The sequence below is a fragment of the Ips typographus genome, linkage group LG4, assembly GCF_016097725.1.
Source record: "Ips typographus isolate SLU linkage group LG4, UJ_Ityp_2.0, whole genome shotgun sequence".
NCBI lineage: Eukaryota > Metazoa > Arthropoda > Insecta > Coleoptera > Curculionidae > Ips > Ips typographus.
In genome coordinates this window covers 557,081-581,630 of record NC_138425.1, presented here as the reverse complement: position 1 = coordinate 581,630, position 24,550 = coordinate 557,081, and the positions used below count along the sequence as shown (strand labels likewise).

General features: G+C 34.8%; 7 protein-coding genes across 10 annotated transcripts; 4 read left to right on the top strand and 3 right to left on the bottom strand.

Moving 5' to 3' along the window:
- The first annotated feature begins 4,417 nt into the window (after positions 1 to 4,417).
- LOC145728546 (acetylcholine receptor subunit alpha-like 2) lies at positions 4,418 to 7,353 on the top strand. Its single transcript, XM_081978883.1, has 9 exons — positions 4,418 to 4,903; positions 4,968 to 5,012; positions 5,072 to 5,181; positions 5,235 to 5,412; positions 5,556 to 5,715; positions 5,772 to 5,996; positions 6,062 to 6,395; positions 6,474 to 6,657; positions 6,721 to 7,353. Exons 1-9 carry the CDS (start codon positions 4,706 to 4,708, stop codon positions 6,910 to 6,912), a joined length of 1,626 nt encoding a protein of 541 aa, XP_081835009.1. The 5' UTR covers positions 4,418 to 4,705; the 3' UTR covers positions 6,913 to 7,353.
- Positions 7,354 to 7,889: 536 nt separating this feature from the next.
- On the bottom strand, positions 7,890 to 11,092 carry LOC145728547 (facilitated trehalose transporter Tret1-like). Its single transcript, XM_081978884.1, has 6 exons — positions 10,518 to 11,092; positions 10,353 to 10,456; positions 10,038 to 10,213; positions 9,418 to 9,678; positions 9,186 to 9,367; positions 7,890 to 8,686 (listed from the first exon to the last, which is right to left on the bottom strand). Exons 1-6 carry the CDS (start codon positions 10,579 to 10,581, stop codon positions 8,025 to 8,027), a joined length of 1,449 nt encoding a protein of 482 aa, XP_081835010.1. The 5' UTR covers positions 10,582 to 11,092; the 3' UTR covers positions 7,890 to 8,024.
- Positions 11,093 to 11,516: 424 nt separating this feature from the next.
- Positions 11,517 to 14,901, bottom strand: LOC145728545 (ADP-ribosylation factor-binding protein GGA1-like). Of its 3 annotated transcripts, none has more exons than XM_081978879.1 (10): positions 14,733 to 14,901; positions 14,249 to 14,680; positions 13,983 to 14,122; positions 13,692 to 13,914; positions 13,228 to 13,438; positions 13,022 to 13,167; positions 12,855 to 12,969; positions 12,556 to 12,800; positions 12,276 to 12,493; positions 11,517 to 12,221 (listed from the first exon to the last, which is right to left on the bottom strand). In XM_081978879.1, the coding sequence occupies exons 1-10, from the start codon at positions 14,770 to 14,772 to the stop codon at positions 12,000 to 12,002; spliced, it is 1,992 nt and encodes a 663-aa protein (XP_081835005.1). In that variant the 5' UTR covers positions 14,773 to 14,901; the 3' UTR covers positions 11,517 to 11,999. The 3 variants fall into 3 exon arrangements, with proteins under 3 accessions (XP_081835005.1, XP_081835006.1, XP_081835007.1); XM_081978880.1 differs by having other exon boundaries at positions 13,022 to 13,170; positions 13,983 to 14,080; XM_081978881.1 differs by having other exon boundaries at positions 13,022 to 13,170; positions 14,733 to 14,895.
- A 256-nt stretch (positions 14,902 to 15,157) lies between these two features.
- Positions 15,158 to 16,588, top strand: LOC145728550 (DNA repair protein RAD51 homolog 4-like). Of its 2 annotated transcripts, XM_081978888.1 has the most exons (5): positions 15,158 to 15,408; positions 15,465 to 15,583; positions 15,645 to 15,849; positions 15,911 to 15,943; positions 16,001 to 16,588. In XM_081978888.1, exons 1-5 carry the CDS (start codon positions 15,271 to 15,273, stop codon positions 16,340 to 16,342), a joined length of 837 nt encoding a protein of 278 aa, XP_081835014.1. In that variant the 5' UTR covers positions 15,158 to 15,270; the 3' UTR covers positions 16,343 to 16,588. The 2 variants fall into 2 exon arrangements, with proteins under 2 accessions (XP_081835014.1, XP_081835013.1); XM_081978887.1 differs by having other exon boundaries at positions 15,160 to 15,408; positions 15,911 to 16,588.
- LOC145728549 (TGF-beta-activated kinase 1 and MAP3K7-binding protein 1-like) lies at positions 16,281 to 18,221 on the bottom strand. Its single transcript, XM_081978886.1, has 4 exons — positions 17,612 to 18,221; positions 17,140 to 17,392; positions 16,824 to 17,080; positions 16,281 to 16,770 (listed from the first exon to the last, which is right to left on the bottom strand). The coding sequence occupies exons 1-4, from the start codon at positions 18,047 to 18,049 to the stop codon at positions 16,339 to 16,341; spliced, it is 1,380 nt and encodes a 459-aa protein (XP_081835012.1). The 5' UTR covers positions 18,050 to 18,221; the 3' UTR covers positions 16,281 to 16,338.
- Positions 18,222 to 18,729: 508 nt separating this feature from the next.
- LOC145728548 (S-phase kinase-associated protein 2-like) lies at positions 18,730 to 20,913 on the top strand. The gene is made up of 8 exons (XM_081978885.1): positions 18,730 to 18,916; positions 18,989 to 19,211; positions 19,260 to 19,371; positions 19,431 to 19,654; positions 19,710 to 19,993; positions 20,051 to 20,178; positions 20,233 to 20,392; positions 20,452 to 20,913. The coding sequence occupies exons 1-8, from the start codon at positions 18,858 to 18,860 to the stop codon at positions 20,642 to 20,644; spliced, it is 1,383 nt and encodes a 460-aa protein (XP_081835011.1). The 5' UTR covers positions 18,730 to 18,857; the 3' UTR covers positions 20,645 to 20,913.
- A 401-nt stretch (positions 20,914 to 21,314) lies between these two features.
- On the top strand, positions 21,315 to 24,066 carry LOC145728493 (stress-induced-phosphoprotein 1-like). The gene is made up of 7 exons (XM_081978766.1): positions 21,315 to 21,497; positions 21,567 to 21,899; positions 21,955 to 22,186; positions 22,246 to 22,416; positions 22,710 to 23,081; positions 23,141 to 23,440; positions 23,525 to 24,066. Exons 1-7 carry the CDS (start codon positions 21,489 to 21,491, stop codon positions 23,755 to 23,757), a joined length of 1,650 nt encoding a protein of 549 aa, XP_081834892.1. The 5' UTR covers positions 21,315 to 21,488; the 3' UTR covers positions 23,758 to 24,066.
- The last annotated feature ends 484 nt before the right edge of the window (positions 24,067 to 24,550 follow it).

Sequence of the window (24,550 nt, the reverse complement as noted above, 5' to 3'; positions counted from 1 at the left end):
CTTCGCAAAAAACTCATGATTCTTAACAAAGGCTTGGTAATTCTTAAAAATCGCATTTAAACGATAGATTTATACTATAGGCATAGAGATTTCAGATTTTTGTTTTAGAAAATCAGTGATAAGAACAGAGAACGATGTATTAAAACAAATCATATCCTTAGAACAAACTATTGCAAATCAATGCTCTTGACAAAATATTGAGAGAACTTCATACGTAAGTTAAGGTTTGAATGTGACAGATCAGGTGCAAAATGACTGTCTAACTAAACTAAACTAATCTAAAGCCTAGTTTATAAAAGAAATTTTAACTTTAGCTGTAACTTTAGTATTAGTAATAAATTTAGTATTAACCCTAAAAAAGGCTGTTTATTAAACCCCTAATTTAACCATACAGTTTTCTGCAAAGTAACTTAACTTTGATATTAATTTTTCCAAGTTTTGCTGCCTAAATCAATAGCAAAAGGATATTCTTTGAATTTCTGTTTAGAAATTTCATAAATAAAGCAAAAATTCAATCTTAAGAGGAAGTTTAAACATTGGAGATTTAACTTTAGTATTAGCTGTAAGAAAATTTAGAATTTTATGTAAAACCAAGGTCTACAGTTACAGCTAAATTTTGTTTATAAACATCACAATTTAAAACCACTAGCTCTATTCTTAATTCTAATACTAAAGTTAATGCTAAAGTTAAATTTTGTTTTATAAACCAGGCTTAAGCTGTCCTTAAACTCAACTTAGCCAATGTTGGGGAAACAGACATAATTTACTTAAAATTTTTCTTGTATGTATTAGTGGAAGAACTGGCAAAATGTTCTTCTATATGTCGGCGTTTTCGAAAGAAAAGCGACTGTTTATGTTGGCAGTTCCTCATAACCCAAACAAACATTTTCGGGTCGCAAATTTGTGAGTTTCATCATGTGTGTATATAACCGCTACCAGGCCTGCACATTACAAAATTAAATAAACAAACAATTGAGAGGAAAAGCAACCCGGTGAATGTTTGTTCGTTATTTGTGCAAGGTGGTCGCCGCATTTTCGTGTCTTGATGATAGTTCTCGATCCAATCTTCGTGTTGGTATCCCGTGGCGATTTCGGCACCCAAAACCAACATTTACCTTTGTTTCGTTTATTTTTGATAACACCCCAATTATGGCCGAACCAAATTATCGGCTTTCATCGCCTTTAATGACCAGTTTGCGCTGGATGTTTCTTCGTGGTAAACTACCAGTATCTTGAATCGCTAAAAATATATGTACAGCCATCCCTTATTTTTTCTTATAGTTGCACCTGCCAAATATTGACAGGCTGCTCGATTACCGTTTATCTAATAGTGTTTATAACGGGGAACGTTAACAACGAATTCAGTTTTCAATTATGAATCTTTAGTAGGGAATGTAATACGAAAAAAAAACTGTTACACACATCACCGGATTATTTCATTAAATCCACCCTTTCTGACACTACCATCCTAACGTGTTTAGAAATACGTTCCCATGTATATCTTCCGTTGACTGTAAATCGCACCTGAAGATGACGAAGCCGAAACGAAGGGCACCGCCAAAAAATTAATAATAAGATACCAGCCCAATTTTTAAAAAACGATATATTACCCATTGATTGAACATGTTCCCTCACGTTAATGGTTTTCTTTTTCAGTGTAGCAATAAACCCTTTTTCGGGTGCTGCATGCATAAATTTGCAACTCATGATTATTCATATTTCAAAAAATTAAAATCCATTCATTGATACGAACCCTTTGGGATTGGATGCATTATAGCGTGCATCGATATGATTGACAATAAAAGGGGATTACGCATTGTCTAATCACTCTAATGTACCATAAAAGTCAGAAGTAGAAGTATAGGGACCCAATTATTTTTTCTAATCTGTTTTTGAATAAAAAACAGAGAAGAAAAAACAACTTCACTTCATTATTTACTTTTTGCTTTGTGTATATCATTTTGTTTTCGTTATACTTCTTTTAACTTTTAATTTAAGTACTTACCAATAAAATCATTATTGTTCACATACATTTATACAGTGCGTTTTTTTTAACGCGCAACATAGGATTTTACGTGTTAAATTTTTAAGCCCATGTTAGACCATGTTATTTTGGAACTACAAGTATAAAACTTGACGGGTGGCTGTTTCGTACCCTGAAGCTTAAGTAAGTTTACCAATTCGACCTAAAAAGTGTTAAAACGCTTGCAAAAAATCATCTTTTTTCGAAAAGGTTTTATCGTTTCATACTCCCTGTATGCATTGTTGTTCTTTGTTGTTTTCGATACTGGCACGGCAGGAAGCAGGTAAAATTTGGCGTAGAAAGTAAAACAGGGTGATCATTAACTTTATGTCAAGAAAGTTAAGAACAAAAGAAGTATTTTTATAAGTGAATTGTTCAAAGTGACCTCCGTTTGAGGCCAAACAGTATTCCAAACAATCATAAAATGCCCTTTTGACGTTCAAAAGATGTCGGGTCGTGATGCAGTCAAAATATGTCACTTTACCTGCTACCTGCCCTGCCAGTATAAAAACAACAAGGAACAACAATGCATACAGGGAGTATGGAACGATAAAATCTTTTCGAAAAAAAATGATTTTTTCCAGTTTTTAATCACTTTTTAGACCAAATTGGTAGACTTACTTAAGCTTCAGGGTACTAAAGACACACCCGTCAAGTTATAGACTTGCAGTTCCAAAATAAAATGGTCTAACATGGGCTTAAAAATTTAACACGTAAAATCCTATGTTGCGCGTTAAAAAAAACGCACTGTATGCTAGAATAACTATAATCAACTATCAAGGGGCCCAGTGAAACATTCTGAAGAAACTAGAGTTTGTGGAACAGAAAAGGATGCCTTTTCTAATAGAAAACACTGTCACAATGAAACAGCCCATATATTTATTTACTCCCAAAAAGAGTTTTTACAAGAACACTACTAAAACCAAGTTTATTCAAGCCAGTGGTTCTCGAAGAAACATGGATATAGAGTTATAGGTGTATTTAGCAGAAGCTGACAAGGTGATTAATGTTATAAAAAGGACTCTGGTAGAGGTATTAATGAGCTGCTAATACTAAATAGCTTATGTTTCAGGTACCTTTATTTACCTAATCTGGAGTTTGCTTATCATGCTTTGAAAGGGTCCAAATTTAAAAAGTCCCATTATCAATTGCTCTAAAAGACTCTGAACAAAAGGTGTTTGAAGCAATGGTTATAATGGTGTTCCATCCATATGCAGAGGATGGTTCCCATCCATAAGTGCGAGTGTTGAAAAAACAAATTTCTAGTAAGTTTCAGGTAATATTAGGTAAATTATAGGTAATAGGTATACCAAAATGTCGTCGAAAAATAATAATTCGATTTTAGCGCGTTAATCATTCCTTCACCAAGTATCAAGAAATAATAATAGAAAAAAATATGAGAGGCGTGGAAGAAACAATTATTACATCGTAAACGCATTTTTTCTTGCATTCAGACTGGGTTAAGATGTTTTTAGTTTAAAAGTTTCTTTCAAAGAACTTTTGGACGTCCAGTTTCTCATATTCTTTATATCACCATTTTAGTCAAAAGTCTAATCATTTTGCATACACCAAATATAAAGAATAACTTTACTGAAAAATCATCTTTTAGTTAACTGCAGGCTTTCAGGTATACCCGATCAAAAACTTGCCTTTGCATATGAAGCATACATGCAGCTATCACTCGAAAGTGTTTTATAATGATAGAATGTTTAGGCTCTGAGTGCAATTAGTTTTGAACATCGCTTTAACCACGCTGAACGAGCTCCGCCTTGGACAAATTTTCTCCAAAATTGCCTCATCTAAGTTAACTACTCTTGTTGTTTCATAATGGCATTGGAACTTATAAGACTGGTTAAAGGTGCCAAATAACTAGGTGTAGTCATTTAATGAATATTAATTTTTCGGTTTTCGTCGTTCGGGCTTCCTAAATAAGGCTTCGTGTCCCTTCGCAACGTATCTCATCTCTGATTAAAAAAGCGCCCTGAAATTAGTGACTCCAAGAGCGATTTCTTTGTTGGCTCAATTCGATTTGGTCAGTTTTGTCTTTTTTGCGACCCTAACAACAAACGGAGGGTATTTTCAAGCTGTGAAATGGCAACGTATCATTATCGGCTTAGCTCTATTATATTCTAGGACAATTGGGTGTGTTGTAAATGATTATTTTCGAAATTTTGGTTGATGGCCGGATAATGATAGACTTTAAACCGGCAGGTGCAAGATTTAACACCCAATACTATTATGGCGTTTTTTACATTCTTTTTTGCTTCTTAGATCTTAGAAAATTTTAATGTTGAGTTTGTTCTGTTTAAATAAATTTTTCCTTTGAACCATGCAAATTTTGTTACAACCATGCACTAACTATCCGTTTTGTGCGCAACATCTGATCCAGCCTCCTATCGATTTTATTGCAGTATCATCCAGGCCGCGAGAACATCAACCCTCCGCATCCAGTCTTACATTTTTGACTTTGGATGTTTTTACTTTCCTAACCGCGCCTTATTAGTAAATGTATAAATCAAAAAATGTGAGTAATAATTTCCTTTGCATTAAAACCTCGAGATGAGTTCTAATACTCATCGCTAGTGATTTGCAAGTATAATTTATTGAAAAAAAAATCATGGGAGTAGTTGAAATATAAAACCGAAAAAAAAATTAAGTTAGCGTACAGTGAAAATCAGGACAATGATTTTAAAAAACTTGGTGGTAATTGTGATAGTGTTAATGAGTGTCAATATTCAAGATGCATCGACCAATCCGGATGCAAAACGGCTATATGATGACCTGTTGAGTAATTATAACAGATTAATTAGGCCAGTCCGGAACCATTCCACTAATATTCTGGTCAAGCTGGGTTTGAGACTATCTCAGCTCATCGAATTGGTAAGCAGTGGTATCAATATAATACAAAGTATTTCTTTAAAAAATGTCTATATGTTTTGGACAGAACTTAAAGGATCAAATTCTTACCACCAACGTCTGGCTTGAACACGTAAGTTTTCCACATTGAGAAAAACTAACAATATACAGGGTGTTTGTAAAAAAAAACAGGAATGGTACGATTACAAGTTTAACTGGAATCCTTCGGAATACGGTGGAGTGACCGAATTGTACGTCCCATCTGAACACATTTGGCTACCAGACATCTTGCTTTACAACAAGTACTTTTATAAATTGAAAACTTTAACATTACAATCAATTACGACTGTTTCAGTGCCGATGGTGAATACATTATTACGACAATGACAAAGGCTGTTCTGCGGTACGATGGTAAAATTCAATGGACACCGCCCGCCATTTTTAAATCGTCCTGCGAAATTGATGTGCGGTATTTTCCCTTTGATCAGCAGACTTGCTTTATGAAGTTTGGAAGTTGGACTTACGGCAGTCAGGTATAGTGTTTTCTTTTTTATCCAAATGTGCTAAAAATAGTCCAATAATTATTGATATTTTAAAATTTTATAATAAATAACCACTTGCTACTCCATATAGGTACACAGAAGCTCAAATATGACTAACATATTATGTTATACAGATAGACCTTCAACATATAAATCAAAAACCTGGTGAAGACATTGTGGACGTGGGAATCGACCTTCGGGAATACTATCCCAGCGTCGAATGGGATATTTTGGCAGTGCCAGCTGAAAGGCACGAAAAGTACTACCCCTGTTGTCCTGATGAGCCTTATCCAGGTTATTTTCACGTTTCAAGTACTTAATTATAGGTTTATTTTAGTTTTTATTTGCAGATATCTTTTTTAATATCACTCTAAGAAGGAAGACTCTTTTTTATACCGTAAACTTGATAGTACCATGCGTGGGAATTTCGTACCTGTCCATTTTAGTTTTTTACCTTCCAGCGGATTCGGGAGAAAAAATCGCCCTGTGCATAAATATTCTGCTATCTCAAACTATGTTTTTTCTTTTGATTTCCGAGATTATACCTTCAACCTCTTTAGCTATGCCACTTCTAGGTAGGAATAAATTGTTTATATAAAATAGTAAAAAAAACCAATTGTGGTATTTTGGTCTTTTTTAGGAAAATATATTCTTTTCACCATGGTGATGGTAGGTTTTTCGGTAGTAATAACCATCATCATATTAAACGTGCATTATCGCAAACCGAGCACCCATAAAATGGCTCCTTGGGTGAGGAGTTTCTTCATCAAAACTGTTCCTAAGTTACTGTTAATGCGAGTGCCTAAAGACCTACTGACTGAATTGGCGGCCAGAAAAATTCCTTCGATAAGAATTCAAGGAAAAACAGTTAGGGAATTGGAAGCGTTATCGCCCAGTTCCAGTTCGACGTCGTCTAGTTCGAGTTTGAATAGAGGAAGAGGTTGTAATGGGCTGCATTCAACTACCACTACTAGGTAAGAAAAAAAAGTATATATTAACTAAAATTCGTCTTAAAACTTGAATAATGTTATAGCAGATTTAAAAAATTGTAGATTGAGAGGATTTGCTGGTACTTTAAGCGGTCGAATGGGTTATAACGGACTGCCATCTGTGTTTTCTGGGTTGGACGAAAGTGACTCAGGCAATCGTAAAAAATACCCATTCGAACTGGAAAAGGCTATCCACAACGTTATGTTTATACAGCGCCACATCCAGAGGCAGGATCAATTCAATGCGGTTAAACTTCATCTTGAACATTTAAAACCTGTTTAAAGAACAAACTTGTTTTTTTATTCGTAGGAGGATCAAGATTGGGGTTTTGTCGCCATGGTTCTGGATCGTCTGTTTCTCTGGATTTTCCTGATTACGTCACTGGTAGGTACAGTGTCAATCCTTTGCGAAGCGCCCTCTTTGTATGACGATACGAAACCGATTGACATGGAATTGTCTTCGGTCGCTCAACAACAATTTATGCCCGACATGGATTTCTGAGGTATGCCTCGGACTCCTTAAGGAGTTTATGTTTCATTATAACCGTCACGTGATTACTTGGACTCTTGTTATTTATTCTTATAGGAATCGATACTCATTTATGACATATACAGGTACCAAATTTGTGTTTATACCGTGCAATAGCATTTATTACACTAAAACAATCATCATACTTTGTAAAACACTCTGTAGATTCGGTAACTGTGAATTTTACCAAAGAACAACACATTTTTTTAGTTTTAAATTTTAATTGTTATTATTCCTATGAATAATGTTGAATTTTCCACACCTTTCATATAGGTATACTTACTACGTATAAAATAAGTGCAATTTTTCGTAATGATCTCTAATAATCCTCTTTGAGAGGTCTTTGTTATAGTTGTAACTATACAGGGTGGTTCAAATTGATTGTAGAATACTGAAGGGTACATAAAAGAAAAACGCTAAAGTGCCCATATAAACTATGGTATAAAGTGCCCCCTTTCGAAGCTAGCGGGCACTATAAGTATATGCCCCAAGAAAAAAGTTTTTTTATCTTAATTAATAAACTTGTGTGGCTCACCCCTAAGATGTCCTAACTCCGCTAGGGAGCACTTTTCGACTGCATTGTATATGACACTTTGGAGCTTATTTCTTATGTACTTTCCACCGTTGAATTAAGGTTCTCACCCATTTGTCCGTCACGGCACGTTGCAAAGTAAATGGATCTCCGCTCACTAGCACGGAAAAACGGAGTCATATCAGTATATGGCACCGTCCGTTAACGGACAGCAAAGGCCCGTGCCCAATCAATTTGGACCACCCTGTATGCATTATTTAGGATTGTATCTTAATAATCTAGTGAAAGTGATGTTTTTCCTTTTTTAAATTAGGAAAATGTTTATGTTAATGTTTCTTTTTTGAAATATGAAACATTCTTTCAGATGATAACCAACTAATTCATTTTTAACACTGTATAATAACTGAGGACACATGAATTTTATTGGTTCTTAAAAAAGTCTATATTACGAATACCTATAGGAGCATAACTATTAAAATAAATTATTACTTGTACTATCAGCTATTTTGAAAAAAACTGTCAAGTTTTTAAATAATCTTGAATAATAATACCGCTACACTTTTCCATCATCACTTGCGGTCACACTACCGTTGTCATCTTTCTTGTCACTATTCCTAGCCTTATCTAGTTTTTCGCCTTTCAACATCAACTGAATCTCCTCCAAACTCTTCCCTTTTGTTTCGGGAATAAAAAACATCGAATACAAAGCAACAAAGAAGGCGCTGGCGGTAAACACATAAAATGGTACGTACATCCCAAACTTATGCAACACTTGGTACAACTGAATGGATAGAAGCCCGCCAATTACAAACATTACGTCCGCCACAGTCATTCCCAGTGCTTTCATCTTAGCCGGAAATATTTCAGCCGTGATAACGATAGGCACTAGTCCGATACCATATTTGAACACTCCCGCGTAAATCAGAACGGAAACTATTGGGATCCAAGATACTGAGGACACGTTAATATCTAAAAATTGCAAATGAAAATAGACCGACAACGCGAGAAGACAAAGACCGCTCAACACACTTGAAACAATTAAAATAATTTTTCGACCGAATTTATCGATAGTAAACGAGGCAAAGATCGATGCTGATAACATAATTAGAGAGAACACTATAGCGGTGATATTGTTGTCCAAGTAAATCGAGCCGGCAGCGTTCAAAATGGGGTGTAAATTCATGTACATAACACTGATGCAGGCCATGTGTTGTCCTGAAATAAAAACAAAAAATGTTGTAGTTAGCAATAACAAAATAAAAATGGTTATTTAATTGTGTATTTATTTTCGATTAGGTACAATATTAATGATGCATTATATTTTAGCGACAAGGCAAAGGACACAAAGTCCAGTCTAGAGTACTAGAACTACTGAAAGTTCTACATACAGGTGTGGTAAATCCAAAAGCGACCATAGGAAAACCGTGTAACGGACAGAGAAACGTAGGTAATTGCATGCGCGGGAGAAAGACAGAAAACGAAAAAAATATTAAGTAGGCCATATTTTTAGCGCGCTGTTGCCAAACGCCGTAAGTATTCAATACCCTCGACAAACTTACTTACGGCGTTTGGCAACAGCGCGCTAAAAATATGGCCTACTTGATATTTTTTTCGTTTTCTGTCCTTCTCCAGCGCATGCAATTACCTACGTTTCTCTGTCGGTTACACGGTTTTCCTATGGTCGCTTTTGGATTTACCACACCTGTATACGTACCTATATTCAAAACTGTCATAATAGCGATCGCTTTCCTGTTGCTTCGAACCAAAATCAAATCTTGCGGTCTGCCTTTTTCCTGTTTTTGCCTCTCGATGCCAACAGAAATTTGTTTCAGCTCTTCATCCAGATCGGCTCCAGGCGCCCGAAGACGTTTCAACGCTTCTCTGGCCTCATCAGGCCTAAACTATCTATTACGAAACGGTTTACATGTGCAATCTTAACCACTTACCGATTTTTATACAGTAAATAATAGGGACTGGCTGGTTGAAATGAGAAAATTGCCAACTGAGCACTTGAAATAACGATGCCGACTATGGGAATAACATAAAAAGGGGTGAAAGGCCCCAAACAATAAACTAAAACAAGCCCGATCAGCATCATGATATAGATTATCGACGAGAGAAATCCCCTTACTTTGGAATCGGCTATTTCGGCTATGTACATTGGAGCGGCTACGAATGACATATCGCCCGCCATTCCAGAGAAAAATCTAAAAAAGTCAATGCATGAGTATGTAAAAATCTTTGAAAATGCTTATGTAATTATTATAGTTCTTCAACTATTTAAACATTAGATACCTTAATAAATTTTTTTAGAAATGCTCGACTAACCTTGAAAAATTTTAAAATTAAGTTTTTCAAGTATAAAAGTCAAAGTTTATTCTCTATTGTAGTTGCTAGACCAGAACGAACAATAAATAATAAATATTTCCACAGTTATGCAACAGGAAGCATCAAATTATTTAAGACAAATTCACTATCAGACCAAATAATCAGTCGTATCCAATCAATCGTAACCGTATTTCGTTTGGTCATTTTGTTTAGATTTTAATTATTATTATTAACTCACCTGGCCACAAAAACGTACTCGATCTTATTGGCCAGGCCGATGCCGATCCAATTGAGTAAAACAACCACGGCCGCCAGTTGTAAAGACTTTTTCCTCCCTATTTTATCCACGAAGTAAATCGTAAAAGGCAGACCGCACAACGCTCCTAGCAAGGAGATTGTTTCGAGCCATTCAGCCTATAACACAAATTAATATACTGTTTTCATTAAAAGCATATTTGTAAATGATTTAAGAAGTGACCATTTATTTGGAGCTGTGTGTTATACCAAAATATAAGTAAAATATTATTTAAATTGATGTAATTATTGAACTAACCTGTTTTTCTGTAGTTTCAATGTGAGTACCATTACTTAATAGAAACGGAACCATAGGGGATGTCCATCCAAAGGACATTCCATCAGAGGCGGCCACTAAAGTTCCTAAAAATTCACATTTCTATTTTAACACAAAGAATAACTTAAGTTAGAATAAAATTATTACCTGTAACTGCCGCCAAAACTTGCGTTCCTGTGTCTTGAAAAATGTTAAAATGTTTGATTGTCATATTTCACTGGTAAACAACTGAACTGTCTTGAAATCAATCCCGGCAAAAAGCCAGAATAATTATTATCAGAGCAGATAAAAGTGAATAACAACAATTCCAGCGTTTATATATGCGTTGTCGTAATTATTCAGGGATTAAGAAGAAACTCAGACCCAATAAACGTTGACTTGCTCTACTATACTGAGTGAACACTGAATGATGACTTAAGGAAATGGATTCGGGGTCAAAAAAACCGCGATTTATTGATTTCTGTTCTTTGTTTAGGATAACTAAAACCTTCACAACTTGCACTGACCGACTATTGGAAAGCTAATGACGAAAGTGAACTTCAAATCCCAAGTTTAAGGCCGACAGGTAATAATACTACAATAGTTAAAGCGAACAAAAAGGTTTAAAACTACAATATAGGTACCCATTGTGTGGGGGCAAGGGGAGGAATCTCGATTGGATCTGAACTGAAAATGAAATCGTTATAGTAATACCAGCTTTTTTATATATTATTTATGTTGACCGTAGTGGAATAATTGGTTTTCACGCATATGTTTCGCCTCATTTTGCATATTTATAAAGCAGCCAACCAGTATTTACAGAAAAAAACACTGAGGAAAACTCATTTCGAAATACGATGTCAAAGGTCATTTTATCAAATCACACATCCATAACAATTAAGCAATAAAAAGGATCTTGTACCCCCAGCAAAATATTTGCGATCCAAAGTAAGCAAGTTTATTTAGTATAGTTACTAAGCTGATGAGGCAACTGACGTTAGAAAGCTCGAGTTCATAAGATTATATTATCTTTGTAGATGGTATTGCACAAAATTATATGGAGATACCAAGGCCATTTAAATAAAGACGATTTAACAGAATGTATTTTGTTATTGTAGAGGCAATTACGCGTATTTTTATCACCAAATATACGTGGAGAAACAACAATTAAATTGTTCTACATATAGTTTATTCAACACACATTTACTTGGTAATTCACAGCACCTATAATTCCACGCTGCATATGAATTACAGTAGAAGCAGTAGAAATCATTAAAAAACAAAACAGAATAGTAAAATATAGTTAACAAAAAAAAAGACAGTACAAAAAAATATAAATTATTCAATACCAATCACAACATGCATTATCATGAATACATTATTCAGTCTAATTCTTCACTAATATCCAGTCGTTTTTGATTTATCAATCAGGCTCTACAAGTTTTGATCTTGGACAAGCGCAAAAAGTGTACCTACAGTGTGGACCATTATTACTTCTCACCAGATTTGTTACATAACCAAAAGACATTGTTAATGAATTTTCTAAGTAGCCTTAATAGCTTCACTTATCAATATTAATTGTGTCACTAAATTTAAATAGTAGCATATAGTTATAAATATTACATTCAGACCCAAACATAGCAAAGCATTTTATGACTTTGAGATTATATCTAAAGGAAGATTATTAACTTCTCCCATTTCGGTAAGGGTGTCATCGTCTATAACGTAACTAATTACGAATTTCAAGGTAATATCGATGAGATTAGTTTCGTTTGCGATTAACATTATTTGAGTAATAGCTGCCGGAGGCAGAAAAGGATTAAACGCTGGAAGTTCTGTAGTCGAAGGTGGTAGCAATCTCAATTTACAACCCTACAAAGAAATCAGCAACTGTTTTATCTAAAAATACTTAAAAAAAAATTATACCTTTGGAACCAGGGCCTGAAACAAATAATCATTTAATGGCAAATCATTTTTGCTAACAGTGGTAATCACATAAACAGTAACTAAAGGTCTTGGGCTTTCCGCGGCCTTGTGTAGCAACACCGTTAAACCATTTCTATCCTCTAAAGCGACAATTGACTTTTTTGAAGACGGTCGAATATCCTCCAATTTTAGTGTAATATCTTTCAGTTTAATTCGATCTGAAAATCCCATTACACTTAGACACACCCTTAAAACCAAATGCAATAGCTAATAAAAGTACCAGATTCCACTTTTATAAACGGGAGAATTTCAACGTCGCTGTTTTTCTGGTTAATGTTAGGTTTCTCTTCACTTATATCAACCAAACAATCATCGGTGTTGTCAATTTGACTGAAATTTTCTTCTTCAGAACTTCTGCTGCTGTCCAGCAAATACTCAATATCTAGTTTGTTGGGTTTTGCTTGTTGCTGGCATTTTTTTATCTCATTCATTTTTGTTAGAAGATTCATTGGAATTTTCTCTCCCCTGTTTACATACATACATTTTAAACTGGATTGTTGAAATTGTTAGAATTTTTACCGATAATTAGAAGACGGTAAGTTCTCATTTATTAAATGCGCCCCCAGAACATCAAGATCCTCCAAAGCTTTCAAGTTTTTATTAAAACTTTTATCCCTATCTTTATTAATGTTTTCTAAAAAAAACATCATTAACCCCAAACTAACATAACACTATGATAAATTTACCAGTACTAGTTGTTACAGCAACAGGCTTTAAAATATTTGTATCCTCTGACTCGTCCCCCAAACCAGCAAACACGTCACAAAGTACATCAACTGAGGATTTTGAAGTGATACTACTAACTTGACTTGTTTGGCTACTACCATTATGACTGCTATAACAACAGTTATATGAAAAAATAAAACAAATGTGAAAATATCAAATCACCAACCTGCAAGAACAATCATCCATACTACTGCCTTTAGGTTCCCTAAAGTGCCCTATTTGAATAAGAGAGGCTGCACTTAACCTTATATTTTCTTGGTCTAACTCTAAAAGTGAGGCCAAGTTACTTTTAGTGCTTTGCAATTTTGTGTTAAACACCACTTGGCTGTATTTACTCAAACAATCAGTCACATCGTCCATTGTTTTCAAAACAGAATCTAAAATTTAATTTTTATGTATCTGTATTGACTCAATGCTAAAATAAGACCATAAACAAGAGTTATTTTAACACTTTTCTGGCTTTTTATTTAATATCCTTTTAGTTCAAGAACATTTTTTATTTTCTTCACAAAAAAAGTGATAACATATCTATTCATTACTATTGGATATCATTTACACTAATTAAAGTTTATGATCTCACATTTATGGCTTTTATTTATTTTTTTTAATAAAATTAGGAACTACAACTACCTAGTAAATCTGCAGATAAACTTTTGTCTGAATCAGCCATTGATTTCAAATTTGGTTTAAATCGCACCAAATTGTCATGCAGCTCATTCATCAAATCCAGTTCATTTTTGGTTGTATCACCATCTTTGTAGGAACCAATCATTTCATTGAGCAGTTTAATGTTGTTCTGCACTGATTCTAGTTCAGTGAGTGTTTTACTTTTCAGATCAGACTGTTTTTCATCCTAGAATAGTTATTTGTAGGGAGATTTTGTTCTTATGAGTGTTAAAGACAAGCTGTTAGAATAACTACCTCCTTCACCATGCTTTTAATTAACCAATTAGCAGCCTGAATATCTTCAGGATCTTTACTTTGCAACAATTTCCTTAAAATGTTAGATTTTTCTTCATCTTGAAAAATGGAATTAGTTATGCCTTTTTTGCACTCATAGCCTGAGAATAATAGCCCAATACCACAATTAGTAAGATTAGTTCAACAAAAGACAAATCTCAGCTATTATACTTCAACACCTTACTTACTACCTCACACAATAAAATTACCACACAAAGACAACTTACCTAAAGCTTCTTCAGGGATATTGGGATTGGGAATATTACGAATAACTCCCTGTTTCCTCAACATATCAAAAGCTTCCTTTATTTTCACTTCTTTGGGATAATCTAAGGTCCACAAATATAGCAACTGTAAAACTCTCTGTTTTACAGCTAAAGGTGTTCTGGAGCCCAAATATTTAGGTGACACCAGCTTGATCATTTCATTTAAAAACCGAAACTTTCCCACTTCATTTTGGAAAGGAGTTCCGCACTTGGACATGCATGAATCCAAAACATTTAAAGTAGAAAGAACTTCTTTTTCAGATCCAGCTGGTAGTCTTGAGGCTATGACTTTTACTCCTATGGCTGGTCCATCTTTTTCTTTATTTATTAGGGCAAATAACGCGTTCAGGGCTGCTGTATCCATAGAAGGGTTATGGGGGTTTGTAGTTCTGACTTAAAATAAAGAATTAACAATTGTAATTATTAAAAAAAGCTAATAGCTTACGCAGTAACGATTCCAAGCTAATTTGTGTTACATTAGCCATAATTAACACTCTTAAATAAATGAAATATTTATAAACAACTTTAATTAGGAATAAATCCGAATATTTTGAATATTTATTGTTATAAACAATTTCCCTATAAACGTCAACTTTTCCATCAAATGACAATTGACTGTATAAACTACCTCGAAGGCTGCATTCGTTTTCACGCTCCACGGAGCGAGCAGAGATTTTTTGACGTCACAATGACGTAATTTGACAATTACTTAAATTACAGTTTTGCTAAATTACGTCATCGTGACGTCAAAAACGCTCTACTCGCTCCATGGAGCTTGAAAACGAATCTGGCTGACCCTCGATTGAACGAGTGGCGGAGTGGCAATTGTAACCAGAACCAGAATTCTGATTGGCTTAAAATAAGCAACAAGAATTATTTTGTTTACATTACACATAAACCTAACCTAACCTAACTTAAAATTTAAATTTAAAAAAATACTAGGGTAGTTTTTCACTAAATGGTATTTAAATACGTAACTTGAAATGTTGTGTGTCACTACACACGCGTTATTGAAAGAAGATAAAATTGCGGCATTAAAACATCACGGTGTTTGTACGATTTTAGATTTTTTAAAGTCAGAAAACAGAATGTTGGAGCATTATTCAGGCTTTACATATTCAGTAAGTATCACTGTATTGTAATAATGAAGAAGATACATAAGTAAGTTCAATTTAAGGAAGTGGTAGAAGTAAAGAAATATTTAGCTAAAAATGCATCAGCTTTGCCACTCAATGGTTTAAAGTATTATCAAAAAATTATGACACATTCTGTGCTACTGTCAACTGGAATACCAAGGTGTTTAACTATATTCCACACTAATGTAACATGTTGTGTGAAATTACATTAATAATTACAGGCTAGATGATCTAATAGATGGAGGTCTAATCACTGGGACTGTATATGAACTTTGTGGGTATGCAGAGTCTCACAAACTGGAAATTGTTTTGTCTATCATTGTCAATGTGCTTAGTGCAGGACATGGAGCATACTTTTTAGACACTAAAAATGATTTTTCTGCTATAAAACTGAAGAAAAAACTTGATGAAAAAGAGGAAAATCAGGTAGCTTTTATAGGTACACTTCATTCAGACATTGCTTTTCTATTGCAATTGAAAATTTCAGGCAAAAATCATAAACATGTTAAGTAAATTACTGGTACAACACATTCCTAGCAAGTACACACTTATAAGTACATTATTTGATATTATACAGGAACTGAAGAAAGGACTGGATGTAAAGTTAATAATTATCCATTCAATTTCAGTGTTGACTCTAAACTCAAATGACCCAGTAGAAAATAATCATCTACTGAATCATTTAGCTAATACTTTGAGGTATATTGCTATAGAACTAAATGTTATAATTATTGTAACTAACTTGATAACCACATGGAATGAGTGGGTGTTTGAAGGCAATGAAAATATGGTAGAAAAGGTCTGTTGTGGAAAATATTGGAGAGAAGTTCCAAATGTCAGAGTTAAAATAACAGGTGTAGACAATAAGTTAGAGTTTAATTTATTAAAAAATAACAACAATACAAGTAACAAACACTAAGTCAACCAACTGGGTACTGTACCATCTTTATGCACCTTTTCTAGGTTTTTATAAAAGTCACTGAAATCCACATAACCTGGTATTCTTTGATCAGGTCCCATTTCATCCTCAGAGTCAGGTTTTGCATCTGAACTGCTTGTGGTATTAGTGCGTACAGTGGTGTTTGTATTCAAGTTTGTCAATGTATTTTGCATGGAACTGTTTGTATTAGTTATCACTTGTGTATTAAATTGCACTGTTGGTTTTGTGGGTGATTTCATTGCATTTGGCATGGGAAAGTTAAAGTTGCGCAATACTAAAGTGATGTCTTCCCTTTTTGGAGTGCAAGAAGGATTAAAAGAATTTGACATGTACCAGTCATGGTGTAAACGAACCACTCTATCCACCACAGCTTGGGCTACCCCAGTTAAAGTAGCTTGCTCTCTAAACTATAAGAATTATAATTGATAAGCAATTAAGTTGTCAATAGAAACACACTGACCTGTTCCACCACACATTGAGCAATGTATTTGTTAACTTGGTCAGACCCAATGGCTTCTTCAACTGATTTATACAAACCAGCTGTCATAAGAAGTAAAAATCTACAAGAGTCATCTAATATGATGCCCCCGTGAATGTCAGGGTCAGCAATGACAGGTTCCTGTGTAGCTTTGGACAAATCATCAAAGTCTTTATAACCTCCCTTGACACAGTAATTGCCCAAGCAGCGTGTATTCGCCTGATTGCCCAAATGGGAGCCTTGTACACAAACAAACCATTAATGTTTAATTTTCAGCATAAAAAGCAATAATATTTACAGTGTCTAAGTGAATTTGGGTTTATCCCAATTTGAGAAAGTCTCAGCAGTTCATCTTCATTGTTTAAGTCATGATCAATACTGAGCTGTACAACTTTAAGCACTGAATTAGTATCTGTTTGACAGAGGAGTACTCTACAGTTGCCTACATTAGCCACAAACAATTTGTTATTGCATATTAAGGCCACAGCAACTGCAGTTCCTGATGCCAACTCGCCATTTAGATGCTTTATTTGGTCCACTATATTTGGTACCTAATTTTGACCCAAAAAAAGTCCCATTTCATAATGTTTTCTTCATGTGGACTGAATAATATGTGCATTAAATAATTTATGTTATTTTTGATAAACATGTTAAAAATAGAGGCCAAAAGTAACCATGGAACACTTTGTGCTTTGAATTTTTCATACCTACCTACTTTCAAATATTGTAAAATTTACTTTGACAAAAGTAAGTATACAATTAATACTTACAGTTTTATAAGCTTGATACATACTCATCCCATCTGGTATATCATATTGTAGACTGGTCCTTTCAGCCAAAATATCCCCCAAAGTTTCCATGTACCCAGTTTCTACTGTGGCAAAAGCCTGTCGAATCAGTTCTCTCACCTCCTCATCTGATTGTTTGTGGTTGATTTGCGAGAAACAAATTTCAGCAGCCATCCGCTGCGAGCAAAAATCGGCCGCTCGTTTGCCCTCATGACCATCAAACACAGCATACCAGTAAAAATCATCACTGAAGCAAAAATGGGAACTGTCATCCTCATATGGATGGTCTTCTTGTGGATGGCCGTCTTTACGGTATACTTGATTAATCGAGAATCCTATGCCGGTGTTTTTGCATACTGGCAAATCGTCAGTCCAACTTTCATTTTTGAAGCTGTTTTGTTGCACTTTTAATGAGTTCATTTTTTATTTGATTTCGCTTTAAAGGCGCTTCTTTACTTTAGTATGTCAATGAGTTGCGAAATATAATCACTTTTATAAGTAAAATTATATACAGTTTATTTTTAAACTGCTATTTACAATTTTATATAAGGAAAACGTAAATAAAAATAAACATTAAAGTTTATATTTTGTGTTTTTAGATTAGGGATTAGGGTTAGGTTAGGAGTAATTAAGACCAATGAATAAAAAAATATAGCAGGAAGGAGCAATAGCAATCAAAGAGGAGGACAAAAATCGTTCAGTATGGCGGCCGTAAACTGTCAGAAAATCAGTGACGTTAATCAATCTGCTGTTGCCCACTATTCACAAATCCACTCGTCAATAATAATTCAAGTAATTTAAGTTTGCAAAAATTAACCTTTAACGGACCGAAAAGCAAAACAAACAAAAACAACAAATCTTTGCGGTTTTTAGCTAACTTCACGTACCACCAAATATAAACAAAACTGTTTTACGATTAACTTCGGAAGTTTCATTCAATTGCGCAGTAGCTGAATGTGGAATGTGGGGGACAATGATGGCGACTTCCGTCTCGGTCGCTTAATGCACAAACGGGGTATTTGCTACCTCCTGATTCTTTTTGCTCGAAGGTATTTCCAATTAAAACAGCTGATTGTCACTGTCAGACGTCAATATTTCTTTCTTAACCTAACCTCACTCTATTTTATTTCTCCGTCTTAAGCAGTTTTGCATACACTAATGCCAATTTTTGTTGGAGGGAAAAGCTTAATATGAAATGAAAAATTATTAGAAAAAAATTCGTAAAACAATGTCTGAACAAGGCGTATTACAACCGGTGGACGTGAATGTGGACGGTTCTCCTGCGCGGTAAGTCACTTTTCAGTCATGGCCAGTTTATTTACTACCAAATGAGTGAAAATTGGACTGTTCTTTGTTTAGGAAACGTGCTAGATTTCACGAACCGGAAGATTCCAAGGGGCCGTTATGGACTTTAAGCAACAGAGAGGTGGTGCTCCATGAGGTCTATGATCACGGAATAGGACGGCTTGATTGTGATTCTGAGGATGTAGTCACTGATGAAGACTCAATTTTCAATAAAGATGATTTGGTGGCGGTGGACGTGTCTTGTGCATCAATGACGCCGGATTCCCGCGGAAAACAAGTAACAAATTAAACAGTTATAGTACTTCTAATAACCATTTTATTGCAGCTAACAGTATTAGAATCAACCCTTACCAAAGAGTCATTATGTAAATTGTCTGAGGGGGCTTGGGATAGTTTGCTAGTAGGAAAACCAACTATAAAACCCACAGATAAAAATAGTAGGATGTTTTATTAAGATCTTAAAATATTTCAAGTTTTAAAACCTCTTTTATTTTAGATTACTTTGATTACCTGAGTGATGAAGTTATATTACAAATATTTCGATGGTTGTCTAAAAGTTGTCTGAAGGACATTGCATTGTGCTGTAAAAGATTTCATAGACTCACTCATGATGAGAGTTTATGGACTAGAATGGATGTCTCAAACAAGCATTTAAATGCAGGAGTGCTTGGGATAATTTTAAGCAAACAAGTGATTGTTTTAAGATTGGCTAAATCAGAGGTTTTCTTAACTCATCATTGTAACTAACCTTATAATTTAATTATTGGTTTTGTAGATCATGTACAAGCCAATACTACCAGATTCTAAAGCTTTCTCACCAACCTTTAGATCTAGACTAATGTATTTAGATTTAAGTATGGCTCACATATCCACAGATAGTCTCAGAGAGCTCTTTAATAAGTGTGATAGACTGAAAAAATTAAGTTTAGAGAATGTCCCAGTTAATGATAATGTCTTAATAGCTCTCTCAGCTAACAAAGACATTGAAGTAATTAATTTTACCATGTGTTTTGGCCTTCACATTAATGGACTTAGGAGTTTACTCACCAACTGCAGACAGTAAGAGTCCCTAAAGGTATTAATTTCTTTTTTTCAGCTAATTTTTTCTCTTTGCAGTTTAAGAGAGTTGAACATTGGCTGGACTTATTTAAGTTCCAGCGCAATTAAATTTGTATGTGAAAATTTACCACCAACCATGGATAGGTTGAATTTTTCAGGTTGTCGTAAATTAATGTCTGATGCTTGTGAGTTCAATAGTGTTTTTATTTTTGCATAAACTCTACTGTATTAACTTTTAGATGTAACCTCATTGGTTAGTAGCTGTCCAAAACTAAGGGAACTTGATTTGTCCGACTGCACAGCACTTACTGGAGAGACAATAAAGCAAATCATACTACTGGATAACTTAAACTTCGTGTCTCTGTCACGCTGCTATTTGATTCCTTACAAAGCTCTTTTGTAAGTAGTAAATATAGCATTCCGGTGGTTTGTCAGGACTTAAAAAAATATATTTTTAGTACTCTGAAGAAATTAGCCAACTTGAACTACTTGGATGTACATGGCGGTTACATTGAAGAAAATGAACTGAAAGAAGTTCAGAACGTATTAGGCGCCGGCGTCCAAATTAATCAGTTCAAATTCAGTTCGGTGGCCAGGCCGACGGTCGGTATGCGCCGAAGCAGCATTTGGAATATGCGCGTTCGAGACTAAGATCGGTTAAAGTACACAAATAACTGCCATTTTTTTCTATACCAACAAGATTCTGTGATTTAATCTAAAGTGAGACTGTTGGCAATGTTTACTTATGAGGGTAATAAATTAAGAATAGTGTTAAGGCAATCAAGTGTGGAAAAAACGAAGTTTAAGGTTTTTGACTGTTTTAGGTTTAGGTGATCTGAATGACTTCAGAAATAATTTAGTTTGATATACTGTTATTACTTTTCATATGTGTTTGTCTGAATAGATTTATTAGGTTGGAATATGGGTGTTCTTTTTTAATACCCTATGTAATAATGGCCGCATTGATAAAAGCAGGTTTTTAATATGATGGACGTTTAAGTAACGCTATTTCGATAAATAATCGATTTATTTCAGTGAATTCAAAAGAAAATTGTCTAGCAATTGCTAATCGATGTGTTCTTATGAATGCCAATTTATGTAATGTGTGGTTTAATTTTTACCAGAAAGATTACGTGTGGCTGAAAATAGTTGTAGCATTTTACCACTGTCGCCAACGCCATATAAAGTATTTGTGTACTGACAGATGTGACACCTGACACATACCCGCGTGACTACAGCAAACAACCCTTATATTCGATACACGTGGTGGTTTTCGTCAATCAGTGGGTATATTTAATATTGTCACTTTCAATTACTTCAAAACAACTTGAACTAGAAGTTTCTGGAATTCTTATGAACTGCGAAAATAGAACGTGCGCTTATCATCTCAAACTTTCCGTCGGCTAAATATTAGCCAGAATATTCAGTTTGTTGCGTTTGAAACCGTCGAAAAGTAAAGTAAACGTTTACCGGCATAATTCGCGATTGTTTAAACATGGAGCAAGTAAGTTAAAAATTAGGCTTTTTAAAGCAAGGTAAAACAAAATATGACGAGTTTTGGTTCTTGTTTTAGGTTAATGCTTTGAAAGACAAGGGTAATGCAGCTTTAGCGGCCAACAAGTTGGATGAAGCAATCCAATTCTACACGGACGCTATCAATTTAGATGACAAAAATGCCGTATTGTATTCAAATAGATCTGCAGCTTACGCGAAAGCGGGGCAATACTCCAACTCCTTAAAAGATGCTGAGAAAGCTATAGAACTGAAACCAGACTGGGGCAAAGCCTTTTCCCGCAAAGGCGCCGCCCTAGCCTATTTAGGTAAACTAGACGAAGCTATTGAAACCTATGAGAAAGGTTTACAACTTGACCCTAACAACCAACAACTAAAGGATGGTTTAGCAGAGGTTATTTCTTTTGTTTACTACTTTAGGTATAAATATTCATTTCAATGTTTTAAAGGTTAGAGCTCAAAATGCCTCAAGGCAAAGTGGAGGAGGATTCCCTAATTTCTTCTCAAGTCCTCATGTTCTTACTAAACTTAAAAATGATCCAAGAACTGCAAGTTACTTGAGTGATCCCAGTTATCTAGCCTTACTAGCTGAATTGCAAAGTAATCCACAAAGTATTGCTACTAAAATTCAGGATCCCCGTATTTTAAACACTTTACAAGTTTTAACTGGTTTGGATACAAGTAGGTTTCATACAAATTAGATTGAAAGATGTTCAGTAATTATTAATAACATAATGCAGGTGGAATGAGTGATGAACCAATGGATACTGAACCAACTCCACCCCCTCCAAAGCCAGAACCAAAACCTCAAGCAAAAAGTGAACCTGAGCCAGAACTGCCTGAAAATAAGAAACTGGCTCAAGCAGAAAAAGAATTGGGAAATGCTTGTTATAAGAAAAAGGACTTTTCAGGTGAGTTGTTGATTGTCAGTTTGACAAGTTTTTCTTTGGGAAATGACACTGATGACTGTGGAAATTTATTGTGTTTGTAATTACTATTTGATTGCTTTGCTGGGGGTTTGTCTTCTGTTTTTGTTGTACATGTTTTATTCGGCAGCAACTAACCCTGAAATTCAAGTTTGAGTAAGTATTATTAAGACAGAGGACACCTTTTAGACTCAAAAATATAAATGTTGTGTATGTTATTTATCTGTTTTTCTAATATTTTGTCTGAAAAATGAATATAAGGAACCTCTTATTGGCAGGTGCTATTGAACATTATAACAAAGCCATTGAGCATGATCCAACAGACATCACTTTCTACAACAATTTGGCCGCCGTGTTTTTTGAGCAGAAAGAGTATGACCAGTGCATAGAGCAATGCGAAAAAGGCGTAGAAATTGGCAGAGAAAATCGGGCAGATTTCAAAATGATTGCCAAGGCGCTGATGCGCATTGGTAACGCCTACAAAAAGAAAAAAGACTATCGAAATGCCCGAATTTTTTATGAGAAATCTATGTCAGAGCATCGAACTCCTGAAATTCGAACTTTACTCTCTGGAGTAGAAAAGGTCATCAGAGAAGAGGAGAAAAAGTCTTACATTAATCCGGAACTAGCCGAAAAAGAAAAGGAAAAAGGTTGTTAAAGGAAGCCTAATAAAATTCAGTATAAAACTCACCATTGATGTAATTTGTAGGTAATGAGTATTTTAAAAAGGGGGATTACGCTAATGCCGTTAAACATTATACGGAGGCAATAAAACGGAATCCAGATGATGCCAAATTGTACAGTAACCGAGCGGCTTGTTACACCAAACTGGCTGCCTTCGATTTGGGATTGAAAGACTGTGAAAAATGTGTGGAATTGGATCCGAAATTTATAAAGGGCTGGATCCGGAAAGGGACGATTCTGCAGGGCATGCAGCAGTCTAGTAAAGCCATTTCGGCATTCCAGAAAGCTTTGGACTTAGATCCGAACAACACGGAGGCTTTACAAGGTATCTATTGTATTAGTTATTATTTTAAAAAGGTTTTTTAATGTTTGGGGGCATGCATTTACATTAATTGTCTTTTTTGATTAGGTTATCGGGCTTGTGCCATCGACAACGCCAATTTGGACGGTGATCCAGAGAAAGTACGACAAAGAGCAATGGGAGATCCAGAAGTGCAGGCCATCTTGAGGGATCCCGCGATGCGGATGATTTTAGAACAAATGCAAAACGATCCGCGTGCTATGCAGGATCACTTAAAAAATCCCGATATCGCCGCTAAAATACAAAAGCTGGTGGAGTCAGGCATAGTTGCTATACGCTAGACTATTTTTTTTACTTAAATTGATGTAACCTTAAAATTCGCTGCAAGGTTTGGTCTTTTGTAAGAGAGAACATTATGCCGCCAAACTCGAGTTTAGCTGCGATTTTGTAGGTTGCCATAAACGAATCTGGTTTGGTGATTATGTTGTATGTTTTTCTTATTTTTCACCAATTTTTTTAGTACTGACTTTCAATATCCTATGATTCTATTATTACTATTATTATTACCGAAACATTGTAGATCGTAATTCGCTAATTTCTTTGTTTTTATTATGCAGGCTCTATTAAGGAAGTACATTTTTGTGAAAGTTTTGGTCTAGTTTTATTTCATTTAAAACGCCCCCTGGTGAAGTTGTTAAAAACTAATGATAAAAACAGACAATCATCACTGAAATCAAAGATGATGCAAAAAAAGCTGAAACTTGGTTTTGCAGTAGCTAACGAATCCCTTTATTCTAGGATCCTAGGCAGTTAAAATGCATTTTAAAAAAAGTTGAATTTTATGATAAAAAAAAAGTAGGAACCCTCTCGCAATTTTTCTGAAAATGTTTCCTTTCCAAAATGCATTTTTAACTGCTTAGAATCATAAATTGGTTCATTAATTACTGCTGCGGAACTGGTTTTGAAATGCCCGCACCTGTACGTGCTAAAGAAATAACATTTAGAATACAACGTCACATTTTTATTTTCCACAGAAACAAGAATAATCTTACTTAAGTATAAACAGTTCTTAATTTCGGGCATCACTTCATAAAAATACATTTTATACTACAAAATATATCTTGATTGCACTAA

What these genes read in the sequence shown, in the direction of transcription:
- LOC145728546 (XM_081978883.1), top strand. Translation starts at nt 4,706, where the DNA reads ATGATTTTAAAAAACTTGGTGGTAATTGTGATAGTGTTAATGAGTGTC. An exon ending in CCAACGTCTGGCTTGAACAC is followed by an intron (nt 5,013 to 5,071) that starts GTAAGTTTTCCA and finishes AAAAAAAAACAG; the next exon opens with GAATGGTACGATTACAAGTT. An exon ending in GACATCTTGCTTTACAACAA is followed by an intron (nt 5,182 to 5,234) that starts GTACTTTTATAA and finishes CGACTGTTTCAG; the next exon opens with TGCCGATGGTGAATACATTA.
- LOC145728547 (XM_081978884.1), bottom strand. Translation starts at nt 10,581, where the DNA reads ATGACAATCAAACATTTTAACATTTTTCAAGACACAGGAACGCAAGTT. An exon ending in TTGAAACTACAGAAAAACAG is followed by an intron (nt 10,214 to 10,352) that starts GTTAGTTCAATA and finishes TTTGTGTTATAG; the next exon opens with GCTGAATGGCTCGAAACAAT. An exon ending in GAGTACGTTTTTGTGGCCAG is followed by an intron (nt 9,679 to 10,037) that starts GTGAGTTAATAA and finishes TGACTTTTTTAG; the next exon opens with ATTTTTCTCTGGAATGGCGG.
- LOC145728545 (XM_081978881.1), bottom strand. Translation starts at nt 14,772, where the DNA reads ATGGCTAATGTAACACAAATTAGCTTGGAATCGTTACTGC. An exon ending in TTTATCTGCAGATTTACTAG is followed by an intron (nt 13,439 to 13,691) that starts GTAGTTGTAGTT and finishes ATTAAATTTTAG; the next exon opens with ATTCTGTTTTGAAAACAATG. An exon ending in GTTTATAAAAGTGGAATCTG is followed by an intron (nt 12,494 to 12,555) that starts GTACTTTTATTA and finishes TGGGATTTTCAG; the next exon opens with ATCGAATTAAACTGAAAGAT.
- LOC145728550 (XM_081978887.1), top strand. Translation starts at nt 15,271, where the DNA reads ATGTTGTGTGTCACTACACACGCGTTATTGAAAGAAGATAAAATTGCG. An exon ending in ATTCAGGCTTTACATATTCA is followed by an intron (nt 15,409 to 15,464) that starts GTAAGTATCACT and finishes GTTCAATTTAAG; the next exon opens with GAAGTGGTAGAAGTAAAGAA. An exon ending in ATGAAAAAGAGGAAAATCAG is followed by an intron (nt 15,850 to 15,910) that starts GTAGCTTTTATA and finishes TGAAAATTTCAG; the next exon opens with GCAAAAATCATAAACATGTT.
- LOC145728549 (XM_081978886.1), bottom strand. Translation starts at nt 18,049, where the DNA reads ATGAACTCATTAAAAGTGCAACAAAACAGCTTCAAAAATGAAAGTTGG. An exon ending in CCCAAATTCACTTAGACACT is followed by an intron (nt 17,081 to 17,139) that starts GTAAATATTATT and finishes TTTGTGTACAAG; the next exon opens with GCTCCCATTTGGGCAATCAG. An exon ending in CTCAATGTGTGGTGGAACAG is followed by an intron (nt 16,771 to 16,823) that starts GTCAGTGTGTTT and finishes TAATTCTTATAG; the next exon opens with TTTAGAGAGCAAGCTACTTT.
- LOC145728548 (XM_081978885.1), top strand. Translation starts at nt 18,858, where the DNA reads ATGTCTGAACAAGGCGTATTACAACCGGTGGACGTGAATGTGGACGGT. An exon ending in AAAACCCACAGATAAAAATA is followed by an intron (nt 19,372 to 19,430) that starts GTAGGATGTTTT and finishes CTTTTATTTTAG; the next exon opens with ATTACTTTGATTACCTGAGT. An exon ending in TAAATTAATGTCTGATGCTT is followed by an intron (nt 20,179 to 20,232) that starts GTGAGTTCAATA and finishes ATTAACTTTTAG; the next exon opens with ATGTAACCTCATTGGTTAGT.
- LOC145728493 (XM_081978766.1), top strand. An exon ending in TAAGAAAAAGGACTTTTCAG is followed by an intron (nt 22,417 to 22,709) that starts GTGAGTTGTTGA and finishes TCTTATTGGCAG; the next exon opens with GTGCTATTGAACATTATAAC. An exon ending in CAACACGGAGGCTTTACAAG is followed by an intron (nt 23,441 to 23,524) that starts GTATCTATTGTA and finishes TTTTTTGATTAG; the next exon opens with GTTATCGGGCTTGTGCCATC.